This window comes from Mus caroli, unplaced genomic scaffold, assembly GCF_978045245.1.
Source record: "Mus caroli unplaced genomic scaffold, Mus_caroli_1 scaffold_2, whole genome shotgun sequence".
NCBI lineage: Eukaryota > Metazoa > Chordata > Mammalia > Rodentia > Muridae > Mus > Mus caroli.
The window spans coordinates 31,044,040-31,062,793 of NW_028227257.1; the positions used below are offsets into that span (position 1 = coordinate 31,044,040).

Below are 18,754 nucleotides of genomic sequence, written 5' to 3' on the forward strand. Positions count from 1 at the left end.
GGCACCAGGCCAAAGGAGGCAAAGTTATATTATGTCTGCTGTCTGACCCCATAACAGGATTCCATGAGTGCTAGCCTCACCCATCACTCACAAAAGACAGGCAGTGTTAGTGGAAGCTGCTCTCTAGGGGCAATGTGTTACCTTAATTGTCTCTCTGAGCTCCAGAAAGACAACATAGATTTTCTGTACCTGTAGATATAAACCAGCCATCATCACAAATGAAGTGCAAGCCTGCTGTGCTGTGAAGTATAACTAACTGGTCTTCTGGTTGAGCTCAACAAAGCCATCTTCGCCATATTTATTTAGAAGTAGAGAGTACACCACTCAAGCAGAAAGCCATTGGAGAATTCTTTGTCAGCATGACCAGATAGTGAGTTGAGGCACTCAGGACCAAATAGAACTTGGAGGCCAGAGGAGCTATGATGCAAAACAGCAACTGTCCTCCATCTTTCTAAACCCTCAATTTAGATAATAACGCCTACTCTAGAGGATTCCTTAGCTTGCTGTGAGCTAAGTAGGAAATGGCTTTCTCAGGGATCAATCAGAAACTGAAATGAGGCCATGAATGACAGCAAAGGTGATGATGTAATTGACAGGTGCTTTGCTAGTGCCTTGCTAATTCCATCCATGCTCTGTGAACTTCATGAGAGAAGAAGGGACCCCATGGAGCCACTGTGGACAGTGGAAGTTATTTGAGCTTGGAGATTTGTTAGGCTAGAATTAACATCCATTTATTGGCTACAGATTCCCTTTCCTCTGCAATGATGGAACCACTTAGAGAAGGCTACCCAACCCCAGAAAGTAGTAGCACACACTCTCAGCACTAGTTTCAAAGAACACACACACACACGTGTGCGTACACACATACACACACATACACACACTTAATAAAGTCAGCAGGTCATCTGTGGTGGTCCATTATCTTACAAGCATCTTTATTCAGTTAAAAGAAAAGTAAGAGTGGCAGGGTGTACTGAATGCTGATTAGATATCTTTGCACTGCTTCTTCAGCATTTTAAGTTCAAACTTCCATGGTTTGGAGCTAACAATAAAAATGCAAAACACCATCTAGAAGAGACATAAAGAACAGTTAGTTACTTAGGGAACTGTGGAGAGGCATAGTAAAGTGCCTAAATTTGGATCCCCCAAACCCATGTTAAAAGGCTAGACATAGTTGTACATCTATAAGCCAAGCACAGCGTGAGCGGATACAGGCAGTTATCTCAAAAGACAACATAAAGAATGGTTTGCATGGACACTTGTCCACAAGAATATATATATTACATAATACACACATATGTACATATACTCACAAGTGTAAACACAGAGAGAGAGAGAGAAAGAGAGACACAGAGAGATTTAGTATGAAAGAAAAAGGAAAAATCCCACAATTCCCTAATTCCAGTTCCCAGGATTTGACTTAAGAGAACAAAGAGTGAGTCAACTATACCTACTACAGTATATGTATGGCCAACCTTCGACCTTCAGGCAGAGGAGCCAGCCTTCCTTACAGAATCAGTCTGAATCCAGAAATTGATCAGTCTTACAAATTTGCCTCCATCTATAGCCCACTTTCTGTGATCCATAAAGGCCATCTGCTGTGCCTGAATCCCTGTTGATCATGCCCCATGGAAACAATAAAACAAGAATAGCATAGAGCCCTGTGCTTCTCAGAAAAAGTAGAAAATCTGTCCAGACACCGAGCAGAACAGCTTCAGGTGGAGAATCACACAGAGATGCATGACCTGGTTTCAAAATCTTGAAGGAGTAGGCTCCAGGCTCATGGTGGACAATGAGCACTTCTGTTTTTCTAGTCTGTGTCCTAAAAATCCATATTAATTTAGAATAAAATGTAAAGTTGAAATACCTCTATGCTCAACCCTTCCTAGTACATAGCACTTGGAGCAGGATATCTACCAAGATGATCACTACCCAGAACTAATAGCAGGGTCTACTTATCACTTCTTTAAGATGGTAGTGCTGCAGAGATGGCTCAGTGGGTAAAGTGCTTGCTGAATAAGCATGAAAATCTGAATTTAGATCTCTACCACCCATAGAAAACAGCATCACAAAGCTGTGACCTCAGCACTGTGTGGGAACAGAGACACACAGATCCTGGGGCCTTCTTGACCAGCCCATCTAGCCCAAATGACAAGCTCCATCTTCAGTGAAAGACAGTGTCTCCAAAAAGTAAAATAAAGAACAGTAAATGAAGACTCCCAGCATTAACCTCTAGCATGCACATACTAATACACAAGTACATGCACACACACACACACACACACACACACCATCATCATCACCATCATCATCATCATAACAAATTGTAGATTCCCTTAGGACCATCTCTATGAGAAAATTAATAATTTAATGAATATATAATGGTGAATATATATATATATACATATATGTGTGTGTGTATGTATGTATGTATGTATGTATGTATGTATGTATGTATGTATACACACTAGTTTGGCTGAGATGGCTCTGGTTTTAGCAAGGACAGATCCACATGACAAGATATCCCTTAGTCCTGGAAAAGAAGAGGACAGATTTTTGTTCTATGACTTTGTGCCAGAGAAACCCCAAACAGAAGGAATGAAGTTTGAGTAGCCTCAGCTTTATCAGTCAATCCTCTATGAAGTACTATATGTGTGACTGTGACTGACCCACTTTTCTGGAAAATTTCTGCCAGTACATACCACAGGAGCAGAACGGTTGCCCAGAAGAACCCAGTCCAGAATGCAAAATAGCAATAGATAATGAGCTGGCTTTGATTTAAGCCTACTTTTATGTGTTGTGTATATGTATCTCTATATGTGCTTATATCCGTGTCTTCCTGGGTACTTGTACATATATGTATGTATGTATGTATGTATGTATGTATGTATTATGTATATGTCTTATAAAATGGGGTAGGATGGTGTCAATGATAGATAATAGGAACAACATCTCAGGTCTGCAGTCTGGCTACCACAGTCTCAAATGAACAAAGTTTAAAGAAGAAACTAGCAAATGTGTCTTAACTGTCCTCTCAATGTTCTCTATCACACATGTGGGACCAGGGCAATTTCCTTTTATGTCAACCACATACCTTTTTCATTTTAGGATCCTGTTGAAACAAGCAGTTTTCATTATCTCCTGCAATCTTCTTGCACATTGTTCGGGCAATGTTTACTTCAAGATAATACTCCAGACTGTCTGTGATCTGTCAATGAGTTGTGTAAGTTAAATCTCATAGAAGAAAACAGAACCAAGCATCCTTTCTGATGAGCCAATACGCCATTGATTTCTTAAGGCTAGAATATATCCCTGCTCTTCCTTAGCGCTACATCTCCTGGCTGAAGTTTTGAGATTATTTGAGAGAATTCTTAACTTGACCTCTATCTTCTCTCTCGCAATCATTTTATATGTATTTATTGATATCACCTTAATTATTGTGTGTATACATGTATATGTTATATGTATATATTCATGTGCGTTGATGCAGTGAGCATGCACTGAAAGGCCACGGGTCAATCAGTGTTGATATCTTCTTGGATCACTCTCACAAAACCTGGAGCTCATTGATTTTGCTAAGCTGTCTGACAAAAAGACCTCAGGGATCTGCTTATGTCTGCCCACTGCCCCAAGTGCTGGGTTGCAGTCATGCACTGCAATGCCTAACATTTGAGTAGATGCTGTAGTTCAAACCCAGGCCCTCATGTATTTGCAGCTACCATTTTACTGACTGAATCATCTCCCTAACTCCTGGATTTTTAATTTTATAGTAATAACAAGTGTCCGCAGAACAAAACAAGGAAATTATAAACAAAGAGCATTCTCCCATGAAAATTAACCATTTCTTTATTGGAACTTGAGATTAGATCACTTGTAAAGAACAGGTATTTAATTTTTGAGGTTTTTAGTGCTTCCACATTCACAGATCAGCGAGTTTAACAGGATTCTTCTTACTATATTGTGAGGGACTGGCATAGCCTCACAAGAGACAGCTATATCAGGGTTCTTTCAGCAAAATATTGCTGGTATATGCAATAGTGTCTGTGTTTGGTGGCTGATTATGGGATGGATCCCCGGGTGCGGCAGTCTCTGGATGGTCCATCCATTGTCTCTGGCAAACACAGAAGTAGATGCTCACAGTCAGCTATTGGGTGGATCACAGGGCCCCCAATGGAGGAGCTAGAGAAAGTACCCAAGGAGCTGAAGGGGTCTGTAACCCTATAGGTGGACCAACAATATGAACTAACCAGTATCCCCCAGAGCTCGTGTCTCTAGTTGCATATGTATCAGAAGATGGCCTAGTCGGCCATCATTGGGAAGAGAGGCCCCTTGGTCTTGCAAACTTTATATACCCCAGTACAGGGGAATACCAGGGCCAAGAAGTGGGAGTGGGTGGGTAGGGGAGCAGGGTGTGGGGAGGGTATAGGGGATAGCATTTGAAATGTAAATGAAGAAAATACCTAATAAAAATTAGAATAAAAAAAGAATAAAATAAAAGAAAAATAAAAGAAGGAGATCTAGTGTGCAGCCTCAAAACCTTTAAGAACAAATCAGTATCCATGGAAATTGCCAGCTATCTTAGCAAAATCAATGAGCTCCAATTTTGGGGAAAATGATCAATGAAAACAGCAACGTTGATCTGTAGCCACCCAGTAAGCACTCACACAGGCACCCACACCCACGTGCACATGCACACTACTCATATGAATATATATATATATATATATATATGAATATATATATATACATGCACACAGCACCAACAACAATAATAACAACAATGTCAGAGAGAGAAGTAAGTCAGACACCAATGGTAAACATTCTCTTTGTAGCATAAATCCTTCCCTTAGGGCCACATCTTCATACCTTCACATAAGGGATTAAATTTCCAAAGCATGTTTTCAGAAGGACACATTCAAATGACAGCACATGTCTTTCTCAGAGGCAACTATGAGAGAGTCCAGGAATTGACAGACCAAGGGAGAAAACAGAGAGTTCTACATTTGTTGGAGGCACAGAGGGCTCTGTACTCACGGAGAAGCACTCAGAGACTCAGGAATATTAATCATGCAGGGGTGTCTCCTCACGGAAGGAGAATCATGCAGGGGTGTCTCCTCACGGAAGGAGATAAAAATCAAATGCTTCCATTCCAACAAGAAAGCTGAGAGTGGATTTTGTTAATGACCCAGTGACCTTTGTGCTATCTGTAGAGGAAGACCTCACCCACATTCTTCTTCAGAGAAAAACCTCACCCAAATTCCCCAGAACTATTATACCAGACTCTCCCACTCCCTTAAGGGAGTTGTCTCAGGAACTTTATGGCCTGCTGACCTCTATACTATCATTCAAAGACTAGATTCTAAGCCTTTTAAATATAAAACCCACCTTCACAAATACTTTGTAAAAAAAAAAAGTGTATATGCAGTCACATCTTAAACTTTATTATACATCTAGAATTATGATGATTGTTGCCTGGAAACCTTTTCCTAAATTGTACTGTGTTTTAAATATGCTGATAATGAACTTCCTCGAATTATATTCTCCAGAGTCTGTACCAGGTTGTTGATGCAAATGTGCACATAATCGCCATTCCTATCTCTTTGTGGGCTTGCTTCCATGTCTGGATCCCTGCAGGAACCCTCTCAATGATTTCAAGTATAACTAGAAGTTTCAACCTCTGTTGTACCCATCTTTCAAAAGAGAGTTCTGCTAATTGTCTTTTGCTTTTAATAACATAGACATACCTAGTATTCAGTTGATCAATAAATTCATGTTACATGGAAGAAGATTTCTCAAGCAAGACACAAAATCCAAACAACATATAGAAAGAAAAAGCTAAGTGCTGTATCAAGTCTGTATAAGCAAATTTAAACTTCAGAGAATGGACAAGTACAGCCCTGTGTGTGTGTGTGTGTGTGTGTGTGTGTGTGTGTGTGTGTACAGAGAGAGAGAGAGAGAGAGAGAGAGAGAGAGAGAACTTTTCATAATATTAGGAAATACAAAAAAATATATTTTCATATTCATCAACAGACAAGCATCTAAAAGACAAAAGAGTTTCAATATTGATATGATGAATAGCAAGAGACACATACTAGCAGCATTGGCAGGAGCCGAAATCTATTTAGTCCACAGCCTAACTGAGGCCCTAAGTTCAATGTCCAGCATGACAAAACTTAAAAAAATTTAGGTTAAGTATCAGCATTCAGGGTCAATTTGCCATTATCTTACAAATATACTCTCGAACTAAAGAATTCCAACTCAGAGTATTGACTGTGATGAATGCAATGACCTGTTTATTGTTCTACATTTTCTATTAACAAGCCTACTGATCTGCTAGGATTAAGCAAAAATAATCATGATAATCTAGTTTCCATATATGTGTGAATACATATATATATATATATATATATATATATATACACACAAAGTACAGAGTGTGTGTGTGTGTGTGTGTGTGTGTGAATTCCTGTGGCAGTTTTAGTGCCAAAATAAACAAAATACAGTATGATTTCATGAATACAAAATACACTTAATTGGACCAATGAGATGGCTCCCTGGGTAAAACCACCTACCATCAAAGGTTGAAAACCTGAGTTTGATTTCCAGAATCTCCATGGTGGAAGAAGAGGCTGGCTCAGACATTGTTCTCCTTCTTCCCTCCCCCACCCCTCCCCCTCTCTCAAATCTCTCTATCTCACATACAAAGAGGGGTGGAGAAAGATAGAGGGTGAGGAGAGGGCGAGGGATGGAGGGGAGAGGGAGTTGGAGAGGGAGAGAGAAAGAGAGAAATTTTTGAATCTTTCCATAATCTATGTACATGCAAAGAAAATATCTGGAAGAAGAGAGCAAACTATTTTAGTGGTACTCTCAGAAGTAGCCAGACAGATTGGAAATGCGAGAAACAGTTTCCTTTCATTTTTATTGTGTGTGTATGTATCCATGTATATGTGACTAAGTGTGGGCATGATACCATGAATTGGTAGCTCACGAAACTATTTTGAAATTCCAAAGCAAGTTTTCTATTGAATGTATATTGGTTTCACACCACCATAAACTAAGAAATCCTAATTTAAATTATAATTTAGTGAACATCTGTGCTTCTGAGTTAAAATCATTGCAAGGGTGTCAATTCACTCAGCCACCAACCAATCATGAGCCTAATGCACATACCTAATGTTCAGCAGACAAGGACAAACGGCTTCTTGAATGCTGTGGCAGCCCCTCACGGCTTTTACAGACTCTCTGTCTTTGAACCTTTCAGGTAACTCATTTTTCCTTTTGCTGGACACTTCTCCGCTATGGAGCATGAATCAGAATTTGTTCACCCGCTCTTCCGGCCGGACCAGCACCGGGGTAGCTAGAGCGCAGGGTCGGCTGACACCCACCAGCTACCCACGACCCCCGCCACAGGATTTTGAGACTGCTGGTGAGTGGAACACAGCTTCTGCTCCAGTCCAATCACGCAGGACCTGAGACTGCTTTGGTTGGGGAGGCAGAAATCCGGCCAGAGTAGGGCCACAAGCCTCTTCCGGGTCAGAAAAGCACCGGGGTAGCTAGGGCTCAGGGTCGGCTGACACTTGCCAGCTACCCACAACACCTGCCACAGGATCTTAAGACTTCTGGTGAGTGGAACACAGCTTCTGCTCCACTCCAATTGCGCGCGGGACCTGAGACTGCAATAATTAGGGAAACAGAAAACCAGCCTGAGTAGGGCCACAGGCCTCTTCCGGCCTGAACAGCACCGGGGTAGCTAGAGCGCAGGGTCGGCTGACACCTGCCAGCTACACGCGACCCCCGCCACAGGATTTTGAGACTTCTGGTGAGTGGAACACAGCTTCTGCTCCAATCTTTAAACAGTGACAATGACAACAACTAACCCCAGAGATTACCAGATGGCGAAAGGTAAACGTAACAATCTTACTAACAGAAACCAAGACCACTCACCATCATCAGAACCCAGCACTCCCACTTCGCCCAGTCCAGGGCACCCCAACACACCGGAAAAGCTAGACACGGATCTAAAAGCATATCTCATGATAATGGTAGAGGACTTCAAGAAGGACTTTAATAACACACTTAAAGAAATACAGGAGAACACTGCTAAACAGGCAGAAGACACTAAAGAGGAAGCACAAAAATCCCTTAAAGAATTGCAGGAGAACACTGCTAAAGAGTTACAAATCCTTAAAGAAAAACAGGAAAACATAATCAAACAGGTAGAAGTCCTTACAAAAAAACAGGAAAACACATACAAACAGATGATGGAAATGAACAAATCCATACTAGACCTAAAAAGGGAAGTAGACACAATAAAGAAAACCCAAAATGAGGCAACACTGGAGATAGAAACCCTAGGAAAGAAATCTGGAACCATAGATACCAGCATCAGCAACAGAATACAAGAGATGGAAGAGAGAATCTCAGGTGCAGAAGATTCCATAGAGAACATCGGCACAACAATCAAGGAAAATGTAAAACGCAAAAAGATCCTAACTCAAAACATCCAAGAAATACAGGACACAATGAGAAGACCAAACCTACGGATAATAGGAGTGGATGAGAATGAAGATTTTCAACTCAAAGGACCAGCAAACATCTTCAACAAAATTATAGAAGAAAACTTCCCAAATCTAAAGAAAGAGATGCCCATGAACATACAAGAAGCCTACAGAACTCCAAATAGACTGGACCAGAAAAGAAATACCTCCCGACACATAATAATCAGAACAACAAATGCTCTAAATAAAGATAGAATACTAAAAGCAGTAAGAGAAAAAGGCCAAGTAACATATAAAGGCAAGCCTATCAGAATTACACCAGATTTTTCACCAGAGACTATGAAAGCCAGAAGATCCTGGACGGATGTTATACAGACACTAAAAGAACACAAATTCCAGCCCAGGCTACTATACCCAGCCAAACTCTCAATTAACATAGATGGAGAAACCAAAGTATTCCACGACACAACCAAATTCACACATTATCTCTCCAGGAATCCAGCCCTTCAAAGGATAATAACAGAAAAAAACCAATACAAGGACAGGAACCACGCCCTAGAAACAACAAGAAGGTAATCCCTCAACAAACCTAAAAGAAGACAGCCACAAGAACAGAATGCCAACTTTAACAACAAAAATAACAGGAAACAACAATTACTTTTCCTTAATATCTCTTAATATCAATGGACTCAACTCCCCGATAAAAAGACATAGACTAACAAACTGGCTACACAAACAAGACCCAACATTTTGCTGCTTACAGGAAACTCATCTCAGAGAAAAAGATAGACACCACCTCAGAATGAAAGGCTGGAAAACAATTTTCCAAGCAAATGGTCTGAAGAAACAAGTTGGAGTAGCCATTCTAATATCTGATAAGATTGACTTCCAACCCAAAGTCATTAAAAAAGACAGGGAGGGACACTTCATACTCATCAAAGGTAAAATCCTCCAAGAGGAACTATCAATCCTGAATATCTATGCTCCAAATACAAAGGCAGCCACATTCATTAAAGAAACTTTAGTAAATCTCAAAGCACACATTGCACCTCATACAATAATAGTGGGAGCCTTCAGCACACCACTTTCACCAATGGACAGATCATGGAAACAGAAACTAAAGAGGGACACAGTGAAACTAACAGAAATTATTAATCAAATGGATCTGGCAGATATCTACAGAACATTCAATCCTAAAACAAAAGGATATACCTTCTTCTCAGCACCTCATGGTACCTTCTCCAAAATTGACCACATAATTGGTCACAAAACAGGCCTCAACAGATACAAAAATATTGAAATTGTCCCATGCATCCTATCAGATCACCATGGACTAAGGCTGATCTTCCATAACAAAATAAATAATAGAAAGCCAACCTTCACGTGGAAACTGAACAACACTCTTCTCAATGATACCTTGGACAAGGAAGGAATAAAGAAAGAAATTAAGGACTTTTTAGAGTTCAATGAAAATGAAGCCACAACATACCCAAACTTATGGGATGCAATGAAAGCATTTCTAACAGGAAAACTCATAGCTCTGAGTGCCTCCAAAAGGAAACTAGAGAGAGCACACATTAGCAGCTTAACAACATACCTAAAAGCACTAGAACAAAAGGAAGCAAATTCACCCAAGAGGAGTAGATGGCAGGAAATAATCAAACTCAGGGGCAAAATCAACCAAGTGGAAACAAGAAGAACTACTCAAAGAATCAACCAATCAAGGAGCTGGTTCTTTGAGAAAATCAACAAGATAGATAAACCCTTAGCCAGACTCACTAGAGGGCACAGGGAAAGCATCCTAATTAACAAAATCAGAAATGAAAAAGGAGACATAACAACAGATCCTGAAGACATCCAAAACACCATCAGATCCTTCTACCAAAGGCTATACTCAACAAAACTGGAGAACCTGGATGAAATGGAGAAGTTCCTAGACAGATACCAGGTACCAAAGTTGAATCAAGATCAGGTTAATGATCTAAACAGCCCTATATCCCCCAAAGAAATAGAAGCAGTCATTAATAGTCTCCCAACTAAAAAAAGCCCAGGACCAGATGGGTTTAGTACAGAGTTCTATCAGACCTTCAAAGAAGATCTAATCCCAGTTCTTCACAAACTATTCCACAAAATAGAAACAGAAGGCACTCTACCCAACTCATTCTATGAAGCCACAATTATTCTGATACCTAAACCACAAAAAGACCCAACAAAGATAGAAAACTTCAGACCAATATCCCTTATGAATATTGATGCAAAAATCCTCAATAAAGTTCTTGCTAACCGAATCCAAGAACACATCAAAACAATCATCCATCCTGACCAAGTAGGTTTCATCCCAGGGATGCAGGGATGGTTCAATATACGGAAATCCATCAACGTAATCCAGTATATAAACAAACTCAAAGACAAAAACCACATGGTCATCTCGTTAGATGCGGAAAAAGCATTTGACAATATCCAACACCCATTCATGATAAAAGTCTTGGAAAGATCAGGAATTCAAGGCCCATACCTAAACATGATAAAAGCAATCTACAGCAAACCAGTAGCCAACATCAAAGTAAATGGTGAGAAGCTTGAAGCAATCCCTCTAAAATCAGGGACTAGACAAGGCTGTCCACTTTCTCCATACCTATTCAACATTGTACTTGAAGTCCTAGCCAGAGCAATTCGACAACAAAAGGAGATCAAAGGGATACAAATTGGAAAAGATGAAGTCAAAATATCACTTTTTGCAGATGATATGATAGTATATATAAGTGACCCTAAAAATTCCACCAGAGAACTCCTAAACCTGATAAACAGCTTCGGTGAAGTAGCTGGATATAAAATTAACTCAAACAAATCAATGGCCTTTCTCTACACAAAGAATAAACAGGCTGAGAAAGAAATTAGGGAAACAACACCCTTCTCAATAGTCACAAATAATATAAAATATCTTGGCGTGACTCTAACTAAGGAAGTGAAAGATCTGTATAATAAAAACTTCAAGTCTCTGAAGAAGAAATTATAGAAGATCTCAGATGATGGAAAGATCTCCCATGCTCATGGATTGGCAGGATCAACATTATAAAAATGGCTATCTTGCCAAAAGCAATCTACAGATTCAATGCAATCCCCATCAAAATTCCAACTCAATTCTTCAACGAATTAGAAAGTGCAATCTGCAAATTCATCTGGAATAACAAAAAACCTAGGATAACAAAAAATCTTCTCAAGGATAAAAGAACCTCTGGTGGAATCACCATGCCAGACCTAAAGCTTTACTACAGAGCAATTGTGATAAAAACTGCATGGTACTGGTATAGTGACAGACAAATTGACCAATGGAATAGAATTGAAGACCCAGAAATGTACCCACACACCTATGGTCACTTGATCTTCGACAAGGGAGCTAAAAACATCCAGTGGAAGAAAGACAGCATTTTCAACAAATGGTGCTGGCACAACTGGTTGTTAACATGTAGAAGAATGCGAATCGATCCATTCCTATCTCCTTGTACTAAGGTCAAGTCTAAGTGGATCAAGGAACTTCACATAAAACCAGAGACACTGAAACTTATAGAGGAGAAAGTGGGGAAAAGCCTTGAAGATATGGGCACAGGGGAAAAATTCTTGAATAGAACAGCAATGGCTTGTGCTGTAAGATCGAGAATTGACAAGTGGGACCTCATGAAACTGCAAATCTTCTGCAAGGCAAAAGACACCATCAATAAGACAAAAAAACCACCAACAGATTGGGAAAGGATCTTCACCTATCCTAAATCAGATAAGGGACTAATATCCAATATATATAAGGAACTCAAGAAGGTGGACTCCAGAAAGTCAAATAACCCCATTAAAAAATGGGGCTCAGAACTGAACAAAGAATTCTCACCTGAGGAATACCGAATGGCAGAGAAGCACCTGAAAAAATGTTCAACATCCTTAATCATCAGGGAAATGCAAATCAAAACAACCCTGAGATTCCACCTCACACCAGTCAGAATGGCTAAGATCAAAAATTCAGGTGACAGCAGATGCTGGCGAGGATGTGGAGAAAGAGGAACACTCCTCCATTGTTGGTGGGATTGCAAGCTTGTACAACCACTCTGGAAATCAGTCTGGCGGTTCCTCAGAAAATTGGACATAGTACTACCGGAGGATCCAGCAATACCTCTCCTAGGCATATATCCAGAAGATGTCCCAACCAGTAAGAAGGACACATGCTCCACTATGTTCATAGCAGCCCTATTTATAATAGCCAGAAGCTGGAAAGAACCCAGATGTCCCTCAACAGAGGAATGGATACAGAAATTATGGTACATTTACACAATGGAGTACTACTCAGCTATTAAAAAGAATGAATTTATGAAATTCCTAGCCAAATGGATGGACCTGGAGGGCATCATCTTGAGTGAGGTAACACAATCACAAAAGAACTCACACAATATGTATTCACTGATAAGTGGATATTAGCCCAAAACTTAGGATACCCAAGATATAAGATACAATTTGCTAAACGCATGAAACTCAAGAAGAATGAAGACCAAAGTGTGGACACTGTGCACCTTCTTAGAATTGGGAACAAAACACCCAGGGAAGGAGTTACAGAGACAAAGTTCGTAGCTGTGATGAAAGGATGGACCATTTAGAGACTGCTGTATCCAGGGATCCGTCCCATAATCAGCTTCTAAACGCTGACACCATTGCATACACTAGCAAGATTTTGCTGAAAGGACCCAAATATAGCTGTCTCTTGTGAGACGATGCCGGGGCCTAGCAAACACAGGAGTGGATGTTCACAGTCAGCTTTTGGATGTATCACAGTGCTCCCAATGGAGAAGCTAGAGGAAGTACCCAAGGAGCTAAAGGGATCTGCAACCCTATTGTTGGAACAACATGATGTACTAACCAGAACCCCGGAGCTCTTGTCTCTAGCTGCATATGTATCGAAAGATGGCCTAGTCGGCCATCACTGGAAAGAGAGGCCCATTGGACTTGCAAACTTTATATGCCCCAATATAGGGGAATGCCAGGGTCAAAAGAATGGGAATGGGTGGGTAGGGAAGTGGGGGGCGCTATGGGGGACTTTTGGGATAGCATTGGAAATGTAATTGAGGAAAATATGTAATAAAAATATTAAAAATTAAAAAAAAAAAGAATTTGCTCACCCTATCCAGCCACTCCGAGTCATACTCCGATTACAACCTCAGGGATCTGGGTTTATGCCTTTACTCCCTTGCTTGCCAGCTATAACAGCACTGTACGCTTTCCATGGCTCAGTTTCCTCTCTATAGCACAGAAGAATAGCTTCTACCTAAGAACTGTGCAAGCAGAGTGAATGAGCCATGAAAAAAAAAAAAAGGCCAACAATATGAAGGAAATGTTCTAGTTGAGCCAAAGTAGTTCCAGGTTGCTGTGCAAATTCCTGTACACTGGAACTCAACATTGCTCAAAACCTATAAATGCCCTTTCTGAGCTATGATCTACACTTTAAATTTTTTATTTATCTTTATTTTCTGTGTATAAGTGTTTAGCCTATATGCACATATGTATACCATGTACATGCCTGGGGACCTCAGAAGCTAGAAAGAGGTGTCAGATCCCCTAAAACTGGAGTTACAAAAAGTTGTGAGCCACCATATGGATGATGGTAACCAAACCTGGATTATCTGCAAGAGCAGAAAGTGCTCTTAACCACTAGGCTCTCTCTCCGGGAGCCTCTGGCCTACAGTTTTAGCGTTACTATAACTAATTTTAATTGATATTTTATATTTCTTCTACATCTCATACTAATAAACAGCAAAATCTAATTAATTTTCACTTCTAAAATAAAATGATATGTTGTAGATAAAGGCATCCTATGGCCTTGTTTCCATTCCTATGTAGTAACTACCCCTCAACACTAGTCTCTGCCCCCAACAGAAGACTGGAGGATAAAGGAGCAAGGAACAGACAGAATACCCACCTGCTCCTGAGATTTTAGGATATCCACCACCCTGAAGTTGTAGCGGTCATTGCTGGCCTTGTTATATTCTTTCATGGCATACCAGAGTGCATGCTGCACATAGACATAGGATTTGGGGATGTCTTCGAATGGCCTCACAATCTGTGGGGAGCCCCAGGCTTTGACTCTTCTAGATACAAACTCCACCGTGATCACCAGGAACAGCAGGGTCTGTAAGAATCTGACCATGGTGCTTCTTCATTCACGGAACATACCAAGTTCCTATTTTCTTTCCAGAGCTGGTGTAGATGTAGCCAGCGAGGCCCCTGCTTCCTCTGCAGGTCAATGGATCCTTTCTCTTCAACACCTGACACAGCTGTGGGTTACAAGAAAGGAATGTCTGTTGGCATCATTATGATAATTACTATAATGAGAAATACATATTTGATTTTCATTCTCATTTCTGCAATTAAAACCCTAGGTATTCCTGAGTGATAACAAGAGAAAGGAGCATCTACACAGTCCGTGGCAAGCCCTTTGCAGGTATGTGGAAGCTAGCTCTAAGTGAGTCCTGGAGCAACAAAAAGATGGAGCTCATTGTCAGAAGAACCAAATAAGTTGGATCTTGCAGTTCACCTTTGACCTCAAGGGGATGAAGACTGAGTTGATCAGCAGTGGCTAATGATTTTATCAATTGTGCCATCTCACAGCATTAGCAGAGCTTCCAGATTGGTGAAGACATGGGGCAGGAATGTAGATGAATAAAACCCCGAGTACCATCCTTTCTTGCTGTGCCTCTTCATCAAGCTGCTCACCTGTTCCTTAACAATTGTCCACACTGAGGCACAGGGGGAAATTTGATTGCAATTAGAATTAAGGTGTGGAAATCTTTACCCGGTAGATAAGTCATGATTCCCTCATCATGTTTGAGTGGATCAGTACCCTTTATTGCTGGAGCAGGTTAGTTTTTTTTCAGGAGTGACTTTGTGCCTTTTTGCTACTTGCTCTTCCACCATGCTATGATACTGTGCAGATACCCTCACCAGATATGGTCTCTCAAATATGTACTTCAAACTACAAACCTCCGGTCTACCTTAACCTCTATTGCTTTCAATTTATGATATTCAGTCATAACAAAAAAATGGAATAAGATACAAAAACAGGCAGAGGTTGTGGGAACCTTCCTTTCATAGCCAAGTTCAAGGAAAGTGTGACTACCCCAGGAACCTTCCACCTATGTTTGACATCTAAAGTGGGAGACCTTTTATCTTTCTTTCTTTCTTTCTTTCTTTCTTTTCTTTCTTTCTTTCTTTCTTTCTTTCTTTCTTTCTTTCTTTCTTTCTTTCTTTCTTTCTTTCTTTCTTATTGGATATTTTCTTTATTTACATTTCAAATGTTTTCCCCTTCCCAACTCTCCCCTTCAGAAACACCCTATTCCATCCCCTCTACCCCGTCTCTATGAGGGTGCTCCCTCACCCACTCACTCCTATCTTCCTGCCCTGGCTCTCCCCTACACTGAGGCATCAAACAGCCTCAGACCCAAAAGCCTCTCCTCAAAGTGGAAGGTCTTATGAAAGCAACTTCCGTTGTCTTAGGCTAGTACCAGGTAATGTTGTAACTTAACTGAGTCACTGCATATCCATTTGATGCTAGAAAGAATTAGAACATCTCTGGAAGATCTCACACATGGGGCTCTAGGGGTACTTTGTGAATTAAACAAAAGTATCCAGCTAATCCCAGAGATGCATCCGCCTGCATGAATTTCCCTGAAGACCTGGGAAGGGGGAGCCTACAAGAGTCTATGAGAGTGTCCCTAGCTGAGATTCCTACAAGTGGTCCAACTTGGACTCATTCCATGAGACAGAGCCAATCCCTGACTCTTTAATGATACTCTGCTATGTTTGTAAGTGGAAACCTAGCATAAATTCGAAGTCATTTTATTGTAGAACACTACACTTGTTCTATTTTATTGGTAGCTCTTGTTCATCCTTGCATATAATTTATAATTAAATTTTATCATGTTATGTCTATATAGATAAAGGAGAAATATATATGACATTGATACTACTTACAATGCAGACATCCACTGTAAAGAAAAAGGTCAAAAACAAAACAAAACAACAACAAAAACCCAGCAACCAAGCCACAACTACTTTGACCCTGCTTGTGACTTGAGTTGACTTACAGAATACAAACATCTAAAGCATAATTCCCAATGACCTACAGCATCTGACATAGATGAATAAGAAAGACAAGTTTTGTTGTAAAATTTATTATTTAATAAGACAGTGAGTTGCCCACCTATCTATCTGAATTTGCACCTCACACAAATAAGACCAAGTAAGTGGCCTGCACCTACCAGAAAACTTTTACATCCTATCAGCCATGAAACTTTCTCTTTGTGGTCCCATCTGCTACCCACTTGTATCATACTTCAGTAAGTTTTCTTTCTGTTCCTGTCCTTGGTAAGGTTTTTTTTGTTTGTTTGTTTTTGTTTTTGTTTTGTTTTGTTTTTTTTACTAACATCCACTGGCCTTGTCTACTCCATCTCGAACAGCACTGATTGTTTTCCCACAAGTAAGCAAAACTTGTTTACTGGCACATCACTTGCTCAAATCTCCACTGTGATCCCATTAACCTACCACCAGAAAGAAGTTGATGCAGCAGGAGGCACAAAATGCGACCCTGTGTTCCGGGCAACATGGCCTCTCCACCTCCACCTCACTTGCCCTGTTTCTTAAGCATGTTAACAAGCCCCACTAATCACCCAGCTTACTTGGTCTGTTAAAGGAGAATCTGAACCAGCTCTTAAGTGCATGATTCTGTTTTGTAATCTCTAGATTACGTTCCTTGTCCTTGAAGACCACCCTGAACACTTTACTCTGTACCATGTCTAAACCAAGCTCTCAGACATGCTGTTGGTCTCTGAGCCTTAAAGTGGCTACTCTATCCCACAGAAGGTACCTTTATCTGTAGTGAAGACTAAGATTAAATGGCCTCTAGCCCCACGTTGCTCTTGGTCACCAGCACACCAAGGTCATGCTCCTGCTTCCGGATAGGCATCTGAGGGGGTTTGAGCCCCAGGTGCTTCTGTCCTCTGACTTCCCTCTCCTACCAGGATGAGGTAGGAGATGCCTGCATCCCCTTTGTGAGGTAAGCTAGCCACTCTGATGCTGCTCTAGTCTGGATACCTCAGTCAGGTCCTATCAGCCTTTTCCTCACTGCTCTTGTATTGTGTGGTACTATTTCAGGATTATATGAAAAAAAAATACATACCATCCCAGATAGGAAACCAAAAGCAAACTAAAGTATAAACACTACCAAAGGTCAGCTTGGTGAGGCAGCGATTTTTACTGTGGTTACTTGGAGAAATATAGGTGAGGGCTTACTCACAGGAGTACAAATGACGCAAAGCTGCATCAGATTTATTGATCTTCTTGATGATAGCTATATGTAATGGTTTGAATACTCTTGGGCCATTGGAAGTGGAACTATTAGGAGGTGTGGCTTTGTTGGAGTAGGTGTATCCTTGTTGGAGAAAGTACATCACTGTGAGGGTGGACTTTGAGGTCCTATACTCAAGCTCCACACAGTTCAGAAAAGACCCTTTTCCTGGCTGCCTTCAGATCAAGATGTAGAACTCTGCTCACTCCTCCAGCACAATGTCTGCCTGCACAATGCCATGCTTCCTACTATGATGATAATGAACTGAACCTCTGAAAAAGTAAGCCAACTCCAATTAAATATTGTCCTTTATTGGAGTTGCCTTAGTGATGGTGTCTCTTCACAGCAATGGAAACTCTAACTAAGACACTAGCCTAACATAAAGACATGAAGCAAATGATAAGGATGTGATAAATATGTGACATGGTTTTTAATCTTTATATCAAAGAGCTATTATTGACTGACTTAAAAAAATCATTCCTACTGACTAGTTTTTATAGTGCTGGAAGTTTCTATGCACTCTTCCAGAGGATAAAAGTAATCACTAGTCTTATCCAGTTGTGAACCCTGTACATTGAGGTAATGATGGGCCTGGCAAGATACGCTGCTAGTGCAATAGTGGCACGAATGGTAAGGAGTAAATGAGCACTTTCTGACTGTATTTAAAAACCCCTCTACAAGATGGAGCTTATACCTGGCACCATTAATTGGGTCAAAGACTCATAGCTGGCTAGGTTATAGACATATTCTGCTAAATGGTCATAGTATTAAATTGCTCCCCAATTTCTTATCTTTTATTTATTTATTTATTTATTTATTTATTTATTTATTTATTTATTTATTTAGGTTTTTAGAGACAGGGTTTCTCTGTGTAGCCTTG

The 18,754-nt window shown here is 40.4% G+C and overlaps 1 protein-coding gene across 1 annotated transcript; it reads right to left on the reverse strand.

Moving 5' to 3' along the window:
- Positions 1-914: 914 nt before the first annotated feature.
- Positions 915-17,508, reverse strand: LOC110290171 (cystatin-13). The gene is made up of 4 exons (XM_021156661.2): positions 17,395-17,508; positions 14,452-14,806; positions 3,095-3,208; positions 915-1,068 (listed from the first exon to the last, which is right to left on the reverse strand). Exons 2-4 carry the CDS (start codon positions 14,677-14,679, stop codon positions 985-987), a joined length of 426 nt encoding a protein of 141 aa, XP_021012320.1. The 5' UTR covers positions 14,680-14,806; positions 17,395-17,508; the 3' UTR covers positions 915-984.
- Between the last annotated feature and the right edge of the window lie 1,246 nt (positions 17,509-18,754).